Source organism: Myodes glareolus, chromosome 3, assembly GCF_982192425.1.
Source record: "Myodes glareolus chromosome 3, mMyoGla1.1, whole genome shotgun sequence".
Classification (NCBI taxonomy): Eukaryota; Metazoa; Chordata; class Mammalia; order Rodentia; family Cricetidae; genus Myodes; species Myodes glareolus.
This window is the reverse complement of record NC_142028.1, coordinates 64,484,398-64,497,303: the sequence shown is the minus strand read 5'-3', so window position 1 is coordinate 64,497,303 and position 12,906 is coordinate 64,484,398. Positions and strand designations below refer to the sequence as shown.

The 12,906-nt window shown below is 56.7% G+C and overlaps 1 protein-coding gene across 4 annotated transcripts in view; it reads left to right on the top strand.

Annotated features, from left to right (window-relative positions):
- Positions 1-12,906, top strand: part of Col16a1 (collagen type XVI alpha 1 chain) — a 52,878-nt gene that overhangs the window by 29,698 nt on the left and 10,274 nt on the right. For 3 of the 4 annotated variants that reach the window (XM_087904558.1, XM_087904557.1, XM_087904555.1), the window contains 16 exons: positions 808-861; positions 1,052-1,084; positions 3,103-3,219; positions 3,411-3,452; positions 3,583-3,669; positions 4,487-4,531; positions 5,326-5,370; positions 7,053-7,106; positions 7,607-7,660; positions 8,176-8,229; positions 9,641-9,685; positions 9,805-9,858; positions 10,100-10,135; positions 10,356-10,418; positions 12,500-12,571; positions 12,743-12,796. In XM_087904558.1, coding sequence (XP_087760684.1) covers positions 808-861; positions 1,052-1,084; positions 3,103-3,219; positions 3,411-3,452; positions 3,583-3,669; positions 4,487-4,531; positions 5,326-5,370; positions 7,053-7,106; positions 7,607-7,660; positions 8,176-8,229; positions 9,641-9,685; positions 9,805-9,858; positions 10,100-10,135; positions 10,356-10,418; positions 12,500-12,571; positions 12,743-12,796 — 909 coding nt within the window. The remainder of the gene's footprint in view (positions 1-807; positions 862-1,051; positions 1,085-3,102; positions 3,220-3,410; positions 3,453-3,582; positions 3,670-4,486; positions 4,532-5,325; positions 5,371-7,052; positions 7,107-7,606; positions 7,661-8,175; positions 8,230-9,640; positions 9,686-9,804; positions 9,859-10,099; positions 10,136-10,355; positions 10,419-12,499; positions 12,572-12,742; positions 12,797-12,906) is intronic. The other variant, XM_087904556.1, reaches the window with a different exon arrangement.

Below are 12,906 nucleotides of genomic sequence, written 5' to 3'. Positions count from 1 at the left end.
GGGTTCTATGCTGAGTCCCCCACAGCTTCACCTCCTTGAAGCCACACACGATGACCATTTTACAGAGAGGGAAACTGAGGCACAGAGCTGGGCTTAGACTCTTCCAGAAGTGACTCATGCTCAGATGGTCAGATTGGCAAGCTTCTGACGTCAGCTCTAGGGATGTCTTTCAAGGGATGAGAGGCAATCAGTGGCTAGAGGGTGGGGGCCGGTGGCCCTCACCCAGAGTCTCATCTCTATCTCGTTAGACCTGTGACCTTTGGCAAATGTTCTTCTCTGAGTTCCTTTGTTTTTAAGATGGCAGTAAAATGCTTGTTGCCTCTAGGAGACTATGGTGATAATTAATGAGAAAATACAGGAAAATGACTTAGGATAGACCACAGCAGTAACTCTATAGAAGGCCTTCTGCCTGCAGGGCATTGTGACTCTTGCCTTCAATGCCAGCACTTGGGAGGCAGAGGCAGAGTCAGAGGCAGGTGGATCTCTGTGAGTTTGAGGCCAGCCTGGTCTACAAAACAAAAAACAAAAACCAAACCAAAACAAAACAAAAAAACACCATGGTCCAACTTCTGACCTGCGAAGCAAGGAAATGCACCCAGTAGAGCTGCTTTTGAGGACCACCGTTCTGTGCCTCCTTGACACCCCCAGCCCCCAACTGTGTGAGACCTTCAGTCTAAGAGTGAAGAGAGCTCTCACCCATGCAGGAGGGGGTGACAGGTGGCAGGGCTGTGAACTAGGAACAAGGAGACAAGGAAAGCGCAAGGCTGGGAGAGGGGTCTGATCTCTCCTGTTTCTTTTCTGCTTCAGGGAGTGCCAGGACACAACGGTTTGCCAGGGCAGCCTGGGCTCACCGCCGAGCTGGTGGGTATCAGCCAGAACACACTGGCCATCGTCATTCCTGTCTTTCTGGGGGCTGAACTGACCATGCAACCTGGGGCTGAACCCTTTAGCTCTGGTGGGGGATCCTCCCTCGCTCCCGATCTTAAGGCTGGATGCTCATCTAGGCTGAATAAGCCTCCCTCCCCGACCAGCTATAACCTGTCTCTTGCAGGGATCCTTACCCATTGAGCAGCGCCTCCTTGAGGTAAGAGGGCACCGGGAGGCACTGGCGCTGGCAGGTGTCGCCAAAGGGGATTCTCACAGCAGGTGTTCAGTTGCCTGCCGCCTAACAGATAGCAGCAGATTGAACCTACTGGTTCCCTGGGGAACCTTCCTGGGGGGAAGGGCATGCTGAGCATCTGCCTAAAAGGGTCTGGCTGGGCTCTGGCTTGTAACAACCCTCTAGGCAACATTTGCTGAATGCGTGCTTAAAGGAATGCTGGGAAGGTCCCCACCTGGTAGATGCCTGGTGACAGAACCCAGCCTGACATCAGCTCGCATTGGCTGGCAAAGAAGCGCCATCGCTTCTCTGGGTCATGCCAAGCCAGGGCCCAAAAGCTCCCAAAGTGCAGGGGGTGACAATGCAGTGGCAAGGGACCAGGTGAGATTGGAGACAGGCCTGGTGGAAGTCAGCTTGAAAAGACTTCAGTAGGAGGAGCAATTGTGGAGGGCGGTCGGCCTGCAGTTCTACAGAAGGGTTTGTGGCCTGGTCTGACTGACCAAGCTCTCGGGGTGCTCTGGAAACCCAGGTCCCTATGCCCCCCTTCCCCTTGCTCAGTCACCTCCCGAAGTGACAGTCCAGCCAGGTCATTCCTGCAGGCTGACTTTGAGTTCCTGGACCTCTCTCAAGAGCTGGCATCCTCAGGGCTCCTCTCCCCATCCCTCCTCCTCCAGTCTCTCTCTCTCTCTTCGGCTCTGGCTAGTCAGTGCCATGGTGGACATTATGCCACCCCAGGGAGCTTCGGTCAGGGCACAGTATGAGAGCTGCTTGCACTGCTCCGTCTTTGAACCACAGATGTTTCCAGAAGCAGCTGGTGGAAGTGGTTAACCAGGCAGCAGCCATGAGTCAGATCACAGTGAGGTTGTGGCAGTGAGACCCGCAGCTCTCCTGGTCTTGGTGGAGCCTGCGTCCCCTCAATCTTGCCCTCCAGGCCGTGATGGTGTGACATCCTTCTGAGGTTTCATAAGGTGGCTTTGTAATCAAGTGTCCCACAAAAGGTTCCACCCAGGAACTGAATCAGCCTGTAATAGAGGTCAATTGGCAGCCAGGGGAGGCTGCTGGGAGGCCTGGCAGTCACCATGTCCACCGCTCAGAGGAAGCGCTGACTCCACACAGACAGGCAGTGACCAATCCAGGTTTACCTGGACAAATCACACCACCCCTCTTGAATAGTAGCTTCCTCCACCATGCTCAGAACGTAATCGACCTCACTGTGCCCTGGGGACCACATGAGATACGTGCCAAGGCCCATTACAGTCTGTGACCTCGCGGGTGCTGCAGAAATGACGGCCATTATCTTTGGGTGTCTCTGTGAATGGTGAAAGTGAGCATGAGGCTTCTGTCTGGGGTCCCGGCTACCACGCCTGGTGACAGGGAGACTCCCGGCTCCTAAGACTCCTGGAACGGGAGCCCGAGTTTCACTAGTTTGAATGGAGAGGACCACGCTTCCAGGAGTCACAGAGAGTCTGTGACCAAGAAGGTCAAAGCCTGAGTCAGAGGCTTTTTCGTTAGAACAGTTCAGACCCAGGGACCTGTGGAGCCAGTGACAGCTGGTGAGCTTCAGGCCCTGGCGCCCTGGGAGTGTCCACAAAGGACCTGCTCCTCTGGCATCCCCAGGCAGAGGTGCTGGCACTGGGAACCAGGCTTTTCATCCTGAATCCTTGGGGCTTGTCCTCGCCACGGGTGCAGGTTGCAGGAACAGCCGGGACAGATGGTCCCTCTGCGGGTCCCTCCGCCTCCTCCCACACAGCCTGTCTGGAAAGCACTCTGGCTTGGCCCTACCTGAGCCTCTTCCTGGAGGAAACTCAGAGCCAATTGCTAGGATTGGGTCCCCTGAGGACAGAGCAAAGCTGCTGCAGGGATGTGGCTGGAGAGGGAGGGTGGGAGGGTGGAGGACTGCTGGGCAGGGTGCCTGGGCCCTGGATTCTGAGAGGGATTCCCCAGTAGACTTTTCTGCGCATCTCTGACCCAGGTCCCTCTGTCCTTCCCCTTTTCCCCATCAGAGCATCTGTGGAAACTGTGCCCAAGGCCAGACGGCCCATCCGGCCTTCCTCCTGGAGAAGGGAGAAAAGGGAGACCAGGGCATCCCTGGCGTGCCAGGCTTTGACAACTGTGCCAGGGTAGGAACTGGGCAGAGGCGGGCTGGTACGGTAGGTTTCCCTGGTGTAGGAGGGCTCCCTGGTGCTGGTCCTGATGTCTCTATCTGGCAGAGACTGGGCCGGGGTAGCTGGCAGTCCTGGTATGGTGTCATGTGCCTACCAGAGGCCTCCTGACCAACCTTACCTAACAGAGCCTCTCTTGTCTACCATAGTGCTTTACGGGAAGGGAGCGCCCCAGAGCAGAGGAAGCCAGGGTGAGCAAATCCTTGCCTTCTCTTTGTCCATCCCTCTTGCCCTCTTCTCCTCCTTCCCTCCCTCCCTCCCTCCCTCCCTCCCTCCCTCCCTCATACTCACTTCTGCTGTTATCTCTGCCCCCCACCCCAGGGAGACAACAGTGAGGGAGAGCCCGGCTGTCCTGGGAACCCTGGCCTGCCTGGTCCTCCAGGGCTTCCAGGTCAAAGAGGAGAAGAGGTAAGACCAAGACCCAGGCCCTCATCCAGGTAGAGCCTCGAAGACATGGGGTCCACATCTGCCTTGAGCACTTTCCTCCTCTGGGTTTCCCTTGGCCTGGAGCCCCTCACTTCCTGGCACCCCAGCAGGCTGGCTCCTAGCTGCTTCCTTTCCTGGTTCCCCTCTTCTCCAGGCCTGTTTTCCCCCTCAGCAATCAGGTCACATCGTTCCTTCTCAGTGAGGCCTTCCTGAATCACCCGTTCTAAAACGGAAGTTCCCCCCACAACCCCTCCTCAAGCTCCACCCCCCACCCCACCCCCACCCCTCCCTAAGCTCCCCACACACACCCTCCCCAAGCTATACACACACACACACACACACACACACACACACACACACACACTCCAAGCTCCTCCCATGCACCCTCCAAGCTCTTTTGCCTTCACTATACTCATACCATCCAACATTCTGGGCATCTACTTCCTTCTAGAACATTCCACAGGTATGGACTTGCACAGCAGCTGTGTGCCAGCTGTGTTGTTTGTTACTGTTCACCTTGCCTCTAGGACATAAGCACTTCATAGTGGAGATTTTAATGTTTTGTTTATGGCTATGTTCCCAGCCCCTGGGCCTGTGCCCGGCACATAATAGCTGCTCAATAAATGTCTGTTGGATGACTGAATGAACTGAATGAAAGGCCATTTTAGTATCAGCTAAATGGCTCTGCTCTGACATCAGACAGCCGTCTCAGGTCTGCAGCAGGGGCTGGAGGCAGGTACCATAACACGGGTTTCTGCTCAGTCTCAGGTTCTCCATCTTGTTCCTTGTTCTTCTGCAGGGACCACCTGGCATGAGAGGCTCCCCAGGTCCTCCAGGCCCTATTGTAAGTATCTCGGCATTCTGGTCTGTTTGAACAGATCTCAGAAAGTCCTAACCCACACACCATTCTGCTGCCTTGTCCCTAAGAAGCCAGGCGAGACACCAACTGCGCTTACCTTTCCCTTGGGAGAACATCTTTTGGCACAGTGGTCTCCGGCCAGGAATGCCCTGCTCTGCCCCACTGCCTGTGAACCCACTTAGGGAAGGCCCTCAGGGGCACGCGCCTGGGCCCCTCCTCTTCCCTGCTGGATTTAGTAGTACACTAGCGACCCAGGTCACCCCACAGACAGCAAGGTGTATGGTTGCCCAGCCAGATCTCACCATTCACCTTAACACGGTTCCTACAAGGACCCTCCATCATTCTGTGGAGCCATCGATAGGGAAGTCTACAAAGCCCAGGCCAGGGTTCTCCACCCAGAATCCTCAGGGATGTTGGCAAAGCAGGGAAGACGTGACCCGACAAATGGGAAGTGCTGGCAGTGTGTTCTTTGTCGAAAACAAAATGGCTGGTGGAGGTCTTGGAACTACTCTCCTGAGGGATGTTGGTGATCAGGAGAGGGGGGCAGGACTGAAAGGAACGGACTTTTTACTCCACTGAAGGCAGACTGGGAGCGCCCTGGCAAGGGTTTTCAGACTAGGGAGGCTGCTGGTATCTGCCAGTGAGGAGCCCATCGAGGGTCATGGTGGCCATCTTCTGAAAAGACCCCTTTCCAGCTCCCAACTGTGGACGATGCCTCCAGGCTCCCCCAGGGTGACTGTTCTTGTGAGATGTGACTACGTGCCTGTTTCTCCCACCAGGGCCCCCCAGGTTTTCCTGGTACTGTTGGCTCCCCCGGACTGCCTGTAAGAACCTAGCGCCACTCTGCCTCCCCTTCCTGCCAGCCAGGTCTCTGTGGCTTTGCTTGTCTCACCCTCCCGTGGTCCCCTCTCCTCTCCCCCTCCGTGTTCTGGTGTTCTGTTCATTGTTTGTCCCCTGCAGGCATGGTAGCTAACGACACAGGTTCCCTTAAGTCCCGAAAGCTTGGAGACCATCCCAGTCTTGACTTTCTTCTAGCAAGCACCCTCAGCCTCTCCTCCAGGGTTCCTCCTCCCATCTTCACACCTTCACCTCCCTCTTTCCTTTACCCTCCAAGCCCACAGTCACTCCCCTGTGTCCCTCAGGTCTCTTTTACCTTCATGCTGGAAGCTGGGCCCCTATGAAGGAGCCCCTGTATCTCTCCCGTCTCACTCTTGCCGCCTGCTTCCCACCACTGCCGTGGACTGAAGATTTGCTGAAAGTAGTTCTTGGGACCCTGCCAGGCACCTGGCTCTGTGCCCGGCAGAGATGCCAAGGCTTTAGGGCTTCACACTGCAGGCTGGCACAGGTTGGCTGCCCTGCTGCCTGGTAGGACTGTCCAGAGGCACCCTGGGGATTTACAGGCAGCCCTGCGTGCACCCTTCCCCGCGGCTAGAGGAAACCCATGGCCTCCTCTTCTTTCTCTTCCCTGGCTCTAGGCCCAGTCTGCTTCAAGGCTGGGCATGTGATACCAGCCAGTTGGGTCTCTGGTGTTAGGGCCCTGCCCCTCTGTGCCCAGGGTCTTGGGCTGATCCTTCTGCCAGGTGTCGTTAATTGCTCTGCTTGCCGGCGTTGTTGTCACAGGTGTGTTTAAATCACAACTCCCACCCCACCCTCAGTGTTGCTCTCTCCTGGGTCACGGAAGCTAAACCTCTTGTTTGTTGGATTCGTGTTCCCGGGGCTGGCGCCTGCCGTCCCAGGCCTGGTGGTGGAGGCTCATGGACGAGGAGGGCCTCTCCTTGTCATAGTCCCATCTGTCCCCGCGTCTTCATCCCTGGCCGGGCCATGTCTGTTTCTGCTTGCTTGGGTGAAGGGGCCATCTGTCTGTCTAGCCATCTGTCTTGTGTCATGGAAAGGTTTGGGTGCCATTTCTAGAGGGCACAAGGGATAAGGGGGCAGAAGAGATGTTTTTGATGGTGACCTGGAGCTGTGGAGATCGGGGTGAGGAATGGTGGGCTTTGTCACTGACGTCCCTCTCCATGTTACTGAGTGGGATTGCTCTGGAGAGAGCCCTCTTGTGCCTGTCCCTGGCATCACTAAAGAAGGCGATTTGGGGCTCGGGTGGGAACTGGGACAGGTAAGTGCTGGGGACTTGGTGACACTTTGTGGGAGCATCTTCCCTGACAGCCTCCCCCCAGAAGGAGCACACATGTCCCAAGGTGCACCCCAGACAGCCTCCACAGTAGGGTAGGGCAGTGACAGTCACCTGGAAGGAGCCCTGTCAGGGCTCACTTGAAGGGGTGTCTCTGCTGCTGCCTGTCTGGAAGCTGCACTCCCGAAAGGCACCCACACATCTGGATTTACACATTCGCCCTTCCAGAACACACTCATGACAGTCACTTTACCAGGGACACTGGGCTGCCGCTCGTGACCTTTGTCCCGAGTGCAAAGAGACGGGCATGGGGCAGGAAGAGTCTGAGCTAGGTAGGATTATCCTCCTCTGCCGTTTCTCATGGTTTCTCTCTCTAAGGGCCTGCAAGGAGAGCGAGGCCTCACAGGCCTGACTGGAGACAAGGGAGAGCCGGTAAGGAGTCCTGCAGTGCTGGCAGAGGGGTGGCCACTGAGTGGGAGATGGGGAGAGGCTTTCCTTAATCATTCAGCCCTGATCCAGAAGGGCTGGGAGCTTCAAAGGAAAGGGCGTCACACCCCTCAGATGGACGGAACTGGGTGTCCATGTGGTCCCTACACCCTGGGAGCTGTGTGTGTTCTGGCTCTTAGCTACCATTTCGGGGGTGGGGGTTCCTCTCCTTCCCTCATCCTCCACACTTGTGTGCCTGCCTGCTCCTCCCCACCTCATTCTGGACCTCCTTTCCCGCTCTGCTCCCAGGGTTCTGGGGCTGGTCACCTGGGCTTGGGAAATGGCCCACAATAGTAACTGTACCTGGGGCGTGGGTAGTTTGGGTGGTGGATGGGCACCTGCTGGATAGCAGATCCAGGTTTTTAGGCTTGGGTCACTCGCACACAGGGAAAGGGTAACAGAAAGGTTGAGGGCTAGTCCATCATCATACCTGCCTTGCTTTGCAGGGTCCTCCAGGACAACCTGGCTACCCAGGTGCCATGGGACCCCCAGGATTGCCTGTGAGTAAGAGGACTCTGACTCTGGGGGTACTGGGGGTACAGTCCAACGGTGAGAACAGAGCCAGACAGGGTGTCCCTCAATCGTGTTTCCCTTTCCCCAACATTCAGTCTCTGCCATGACATCCATGTAGGATCCACACACACACATTCTGCTTTGGTTCCCTTGGTAATGTGGCTTGCCCCCACCATTGCAATGGGGGGAAGGAAGAGGACACTCTCAGAACCCCCATGAGTCCCAGACTCAGAAAGAACTGAGATGTGCTGCCCAAAGGGTTTTGAGAGAGTGAGGGAGACACCTGAGAGATGCCGCTCCTTGCAAAGGCACCCTCGGGCCTTTCCAGTGTGGGCCGCAGTGGCGGCTGTGTGGCCACACTGGCTACTGTTTCCCCCCTCTAGTCCCCTACTTTGGTCCCCTTGGCCTTCAAGTGTCAGTCTGGGCGCCAGCTGCAACCCTGGCCTCTTGCACTAGCACCCCATAGGCAGGCCACAGAGCTAATTCTGCTGTCGCTTGTCAGGGCATCAAGGGAGAGCGAGGATACACCGGCCCTGCAGGAGAGAAGGGCGAGTCGGTAAGCTGCAGCACGGGTATGGATGGAGGGCAGGAGAGAGCCCCCTCCCCGCATCCTCTTCTTCAACAGGGTTGGGACTTCCTGTGACCCCTGCTGCCCCTGCCCCAGCGTTGCTCCAGCTGCGTCTCTGCACCAGCTGGTGGCTGCGGAGGCGGAGGCTGTGAGGAGATCCCAGCAGGCTTCTTGCAGAGATGGCACTGAGGAGGGGAAGGGCCCAGTCAGCTGGCAGAATTCCCCCTCCTGCCAGATCAGGGCCAGGAGCCTTTTTCTCTATTGAGGCCACCTTCATGGGGGTCCTACAGCGAACGAAGGAGCTAGGACAGCTAGGACATGAGGTCACAGGCTCCTGGGGGACACGACTCACCCAGTGTCCTGCAGCCAGCTAGGGAGTTAGTGGTGAGGAGCCTGGCCAGAAGCCCAAGTCTATCTGGTGAGGAACCCCAACCCTCATATCTGGGACCCGCCAAGCTGGGATGGGAGCCTTACCTCTCCCCCTCATGAATGTCAGCGAGACCTCATGGGACTCTGCCAACAACTGTCATACTTTTAATCTGCAACAAGATTGTCTCCTAGGCATGCTGGGTATTCCGAGCCCTTCTGAGGGTTCTGCACTGAGCGGAGCAGGCCCTGCGTGCCTTGCCCTGCAGCAGGAAGCAGATAAAACATGAGTAGATAGAAATAGCTATGATGAGAGCTGAGACCCCTGAGCGTGCAGGGTGGGGGTGGGGCGTGGGGCTGGGGTAATGTGAGGATGCTGTGTAGACGAGAGAGAGAGAGAGAGAGAGAGAGAGAGAGAGAGAGAGAGAGAGAGAGAGAGAGAGAGAGGGGAGCTCAGGGAGGACTCTCAGGGGCGGAAGGAGCTGTGTGGTATCTGTCCACAGAGAGTGGAGGTTGCAGGTAGGTCCTGGCAGGAACAGCTTGGAGCTACGCCTGGTTCCCTAAGGGCTCAGCAACACTGAAGGGCAATCAGTGGTGGGCATTCCAGATAGAGGGAATAGCAACGCTCAGGCCTGGGGGTGACAGCAGTCTGAACTGAGCAAAACACAGCAGAGGGAGCGGGGAGAAGGACAGGAAGCAGGAAAGGGTGGTTGGTGACAGGTTACAGGATGCCTGTGAAGCCAGCAGGAAAGCATAGGCTCATTCATTAGACAGAGGGGAGCCATGCAAGGCTCTGAGCAGGAGAATGGCATAGTCGGAGCTGTGCCTAAGAAAGAGATCAGCTGCTGTTTGCTGGCAGCTTCGGAGTGGGACAGGAGGTAGCAGGATTAATTAGCAGACTGGTTCCAGGGAACCGAGGGGCCTGGGCTGAGAGTCTTATCAGCTCAGGACACGCCCACCGTGTACCCTACCCATCCCCAGGCCTCACTCCTCCTGTTTCTGAATGACTGATTCTGTTCCTTTGAGTCCCCAGGGCCCACCAGGATCTGAAGGCCTTCCAGGTCCCCAAGGCCCAGCGGTGAGTGAGTGGGCAGGCCATGGAGATGTGGAGAGGGAGGGAACCTCCTGACCCCCCAACCCCCGTGGCCTGGGGACTAGAAGGGTGGGTTTCAGTTACATTCTCCTCTTTGGCAACAGGGTCCTCGAGGAGAGCGAGGCCCCCAGGGGAGCTCTGGTGAGAAGGGTGACCAGGTGAGTGATACCTGGGGGCTGGGCTGAAGGAGCTCAGGGCGGGGCTGAAGGGGCTGGGGGTGGGGCTGAAGGAGTTGGTCACTAGTTCCAATTCTCCTACCCACCCTCCCACCTCCTAGCCAGAGCCTCCCCTGCTGGCCATCTTGGGTAGATGAGGACAAAGCTTACAGGCTGCTCCACCTGTTCCTCTTTCCACCCGAGTGGCCAGGAGGAGGGGTGACCTCCTCACTTCTTCCCCTAGGGATTTCAAGGCCAGCCAGGCTTTCCAGGTCCACCGGTGAGTAAAGACCCAAAAGTTCCCTGTAATGTGGTCCCATTGAGAAGAGCAGGTCTGGCCAGTCCCCACTGGGGAGGGGAGTCAAGAGATGGGAGGGGAGGACAGTGTAGGTGGCCACGATAGATTCTAGGAGCCAGACCAGACAGACAGAAGAAATACACAGAGAAAGAAGGGAGATGGAGCCCCATTTTTATTCCTGCCTGCTTCTTTGTCGATCCAGGGTCCGCCAGGATTCCCAGGCAAAGCTGGAGTCCCTGGCCCTCCTGGTCCCCAAGCAGAGAAGGTGAGCAGAAACCCACATCTGAGCCAGGAAGCTCTCACGATTCTGTTCAGGCCTTCGGGAAATTCACAGGCAACTCCACTGCACTAAGGCTGTGCTCAGCAACCAGTGGCTCTGTGGATGGCCCTGCACCCTCCCCTTTTCCTCCTCTTGCCCTCCCCACACCCTCTTGCAGCCTCTGAGTATCCTGGGCTTCCATTTGCCAGGGGAATGGCCAAAGAAGGGTGGGGAAGGAGGCACAGGAGCAATAGAGGTGGGTAATTAGACTGTAAGAGGCCAGCTTTGCCTCAAGAGAGAGCAGAGAGGGCAAGGAGCCAAGGGAAAGGATGGGACTGGGATCCCTCGAATGAAGGCACATCTAGAGGTGGAGTGTGCCTCTCTCCTAAGGCTGTCCCCAAGGGCCCAGAGGACACAGGAGTCACCGTGACTTCGTGATAAGACAGAGACAGCAGCTGTGGAGAGCCACACTCGTTACTCTGAGACTGCCTTGTTAAACTTGACGTAGCCTTACTGTGGCTTGGAGAGGACACCCCTAGCTCTGTAGAAGCTGGGCCTCCTTTGTGTACTGGGTGGGAGCTGTCAGAGACCCCAAGGATCTGAGCTTTGGATGTAGAGGGGGGTCCACAGGGAGCTGTGATGCTCTGTAGTCTCCGGGAGCCTCTTTCCTCTGAAGCCACACGTTAACCTCTCACTGTGAGAAAAACAAGTGAGAAAAAAAAAACAGTTGGGGGAACCCAAAAGGTAGGGAGCCATCAGAGCTGAGTACCCCACTGGAAGAGAGGACAAGCCCCCCACTGTTTCCCTAAGCCAGGACCCATCAGCCATAGGCAGATCTCTGATGGCTGCCAGCTCCCTCTCATTCCTTCCCTATGGAGTCCCCCTTAGGCTGATCATTGCAGAGAACCCCAAACTGTTGGCCAGAGGTGCTCCATCACAACTCTCAGTGAGGCCGACATTGGCTAGAACTGTGCTGACCCCTCCTGGTGTATGGCGGTATTGCAACACCCCTGGTTTTCTCCCCTGTAGTCTTTTCCCTTTCTGCAGCCCCCTCACAGATGCTGCTGATCCAGGGCTGTGCCTCTCTCTCCTGCCCAGGGGAAGTAGCAGCCTTTCCTTAAGCTTCTTACCTCCCAGACCACATGCCTGTTCTCACCGCTGCCCTGCTTTGGGCCTTAAGAGGCTACCCAGGGACTGTGGCTGTGTTTGCAGGCCGTTTTACAGACCCTGAGCCTTTTATTAGACAAAAGTTCATGTAAAATCTCAAATAATACAGACACAAGGGAAGATGTTCTGGATAAAACCTGGAAGAAGGTTCTGGAGTCCTATCCTCTGGGCGAGAACCCTACTTCTTGCGCCCAGCTTCAGGGCTCCCCAAAACAACCCCTTGGACCCTGAGATGTGATTTAAAAGGCACTGGGTCTGCCTGACAAAGTGCAGCTTGCTATTCAGGGCCCTTCCCAGTCAGGTGACCACCGGCCCAGCCCCTCTCCCAGTCCATCTACCATAAGGGCCCTGACACCCAGGTCAGGCAGCCGTATGGCCACCTTTCTGTCCTAGGTCCCCTCTAGCTTCCTCCTGCCCCATCCCAGGCATTCTTCAGAGTGCGCCGCCTAGTGATACTTCTGTGAAATTTTCCCTGAGCCCCGGCCACCACGGGTCTCCCACCCCTACTCTTGGGCTCTGCAGCCCCATCTTTGCAAAGCAGATATGGGTGTTGCGCTGCCATCGGCTCCAGCAGGTCCGTGGCACTCGAGGGGTCACGCTACCCTGGAGTGCAGGGATCTCCCCACCTTTTTCGCCTTGAGGTGTTAGAGCCCACATACACGGCATGTTATTAAAGTGATATAGATTAAACACATCCACCCATCCACGTGCCAGTCCCAGGGACAACCCTGAGGAGAGGTTGGTCTGAGCAAGTTCTGTCTTTCTCCATTAAGCAGTGAGGAAAATGGGGGAGGGGGCTTGGTAGACGAGGACACATGCTCATCAGGCCAGAACAGAACTAGGGCTGGGAGCCAAATGCCCTGACTTCCAGGGGTCCGTAGTCCCCTTTGCCCTGATTTCATTGGGTGTTCTGGTTTCAGGGCAGTGAAGGGATTCGAGGCCCATCGGGCTTGCCTGGTTCCCCTGGGCCACCAGGCCCTCCCGGGATTCAGGTGAGTGTGTGCCCTCAGGGCCTGGCAGGTATGAGGGATGGCGTGAGTGCCTGTGAGCGGATACATGTATGGCAGGGATGTGAGCTGGGTAAGAGGCAGAGAGAGCCGAGGGGCTGGGTCAGCCTTCCAGAGATGGTACAGCATCCAGAAATGCCTTTCCCCTGTCTGTAGGGCCCTGCTGGGCTGGACGGACTGGACGGGAAGGACGGCAAGCCTGGCCTGAGGGTAAGATGGGGATGTATTTGAGGGGGAAGGCAAACATATCCTTCTCCTGATAAAGTGTGCTGAGAAGTCACCCTTTCATCAGGGTACCCAAGTCTCCTCCTGGGCTGCTC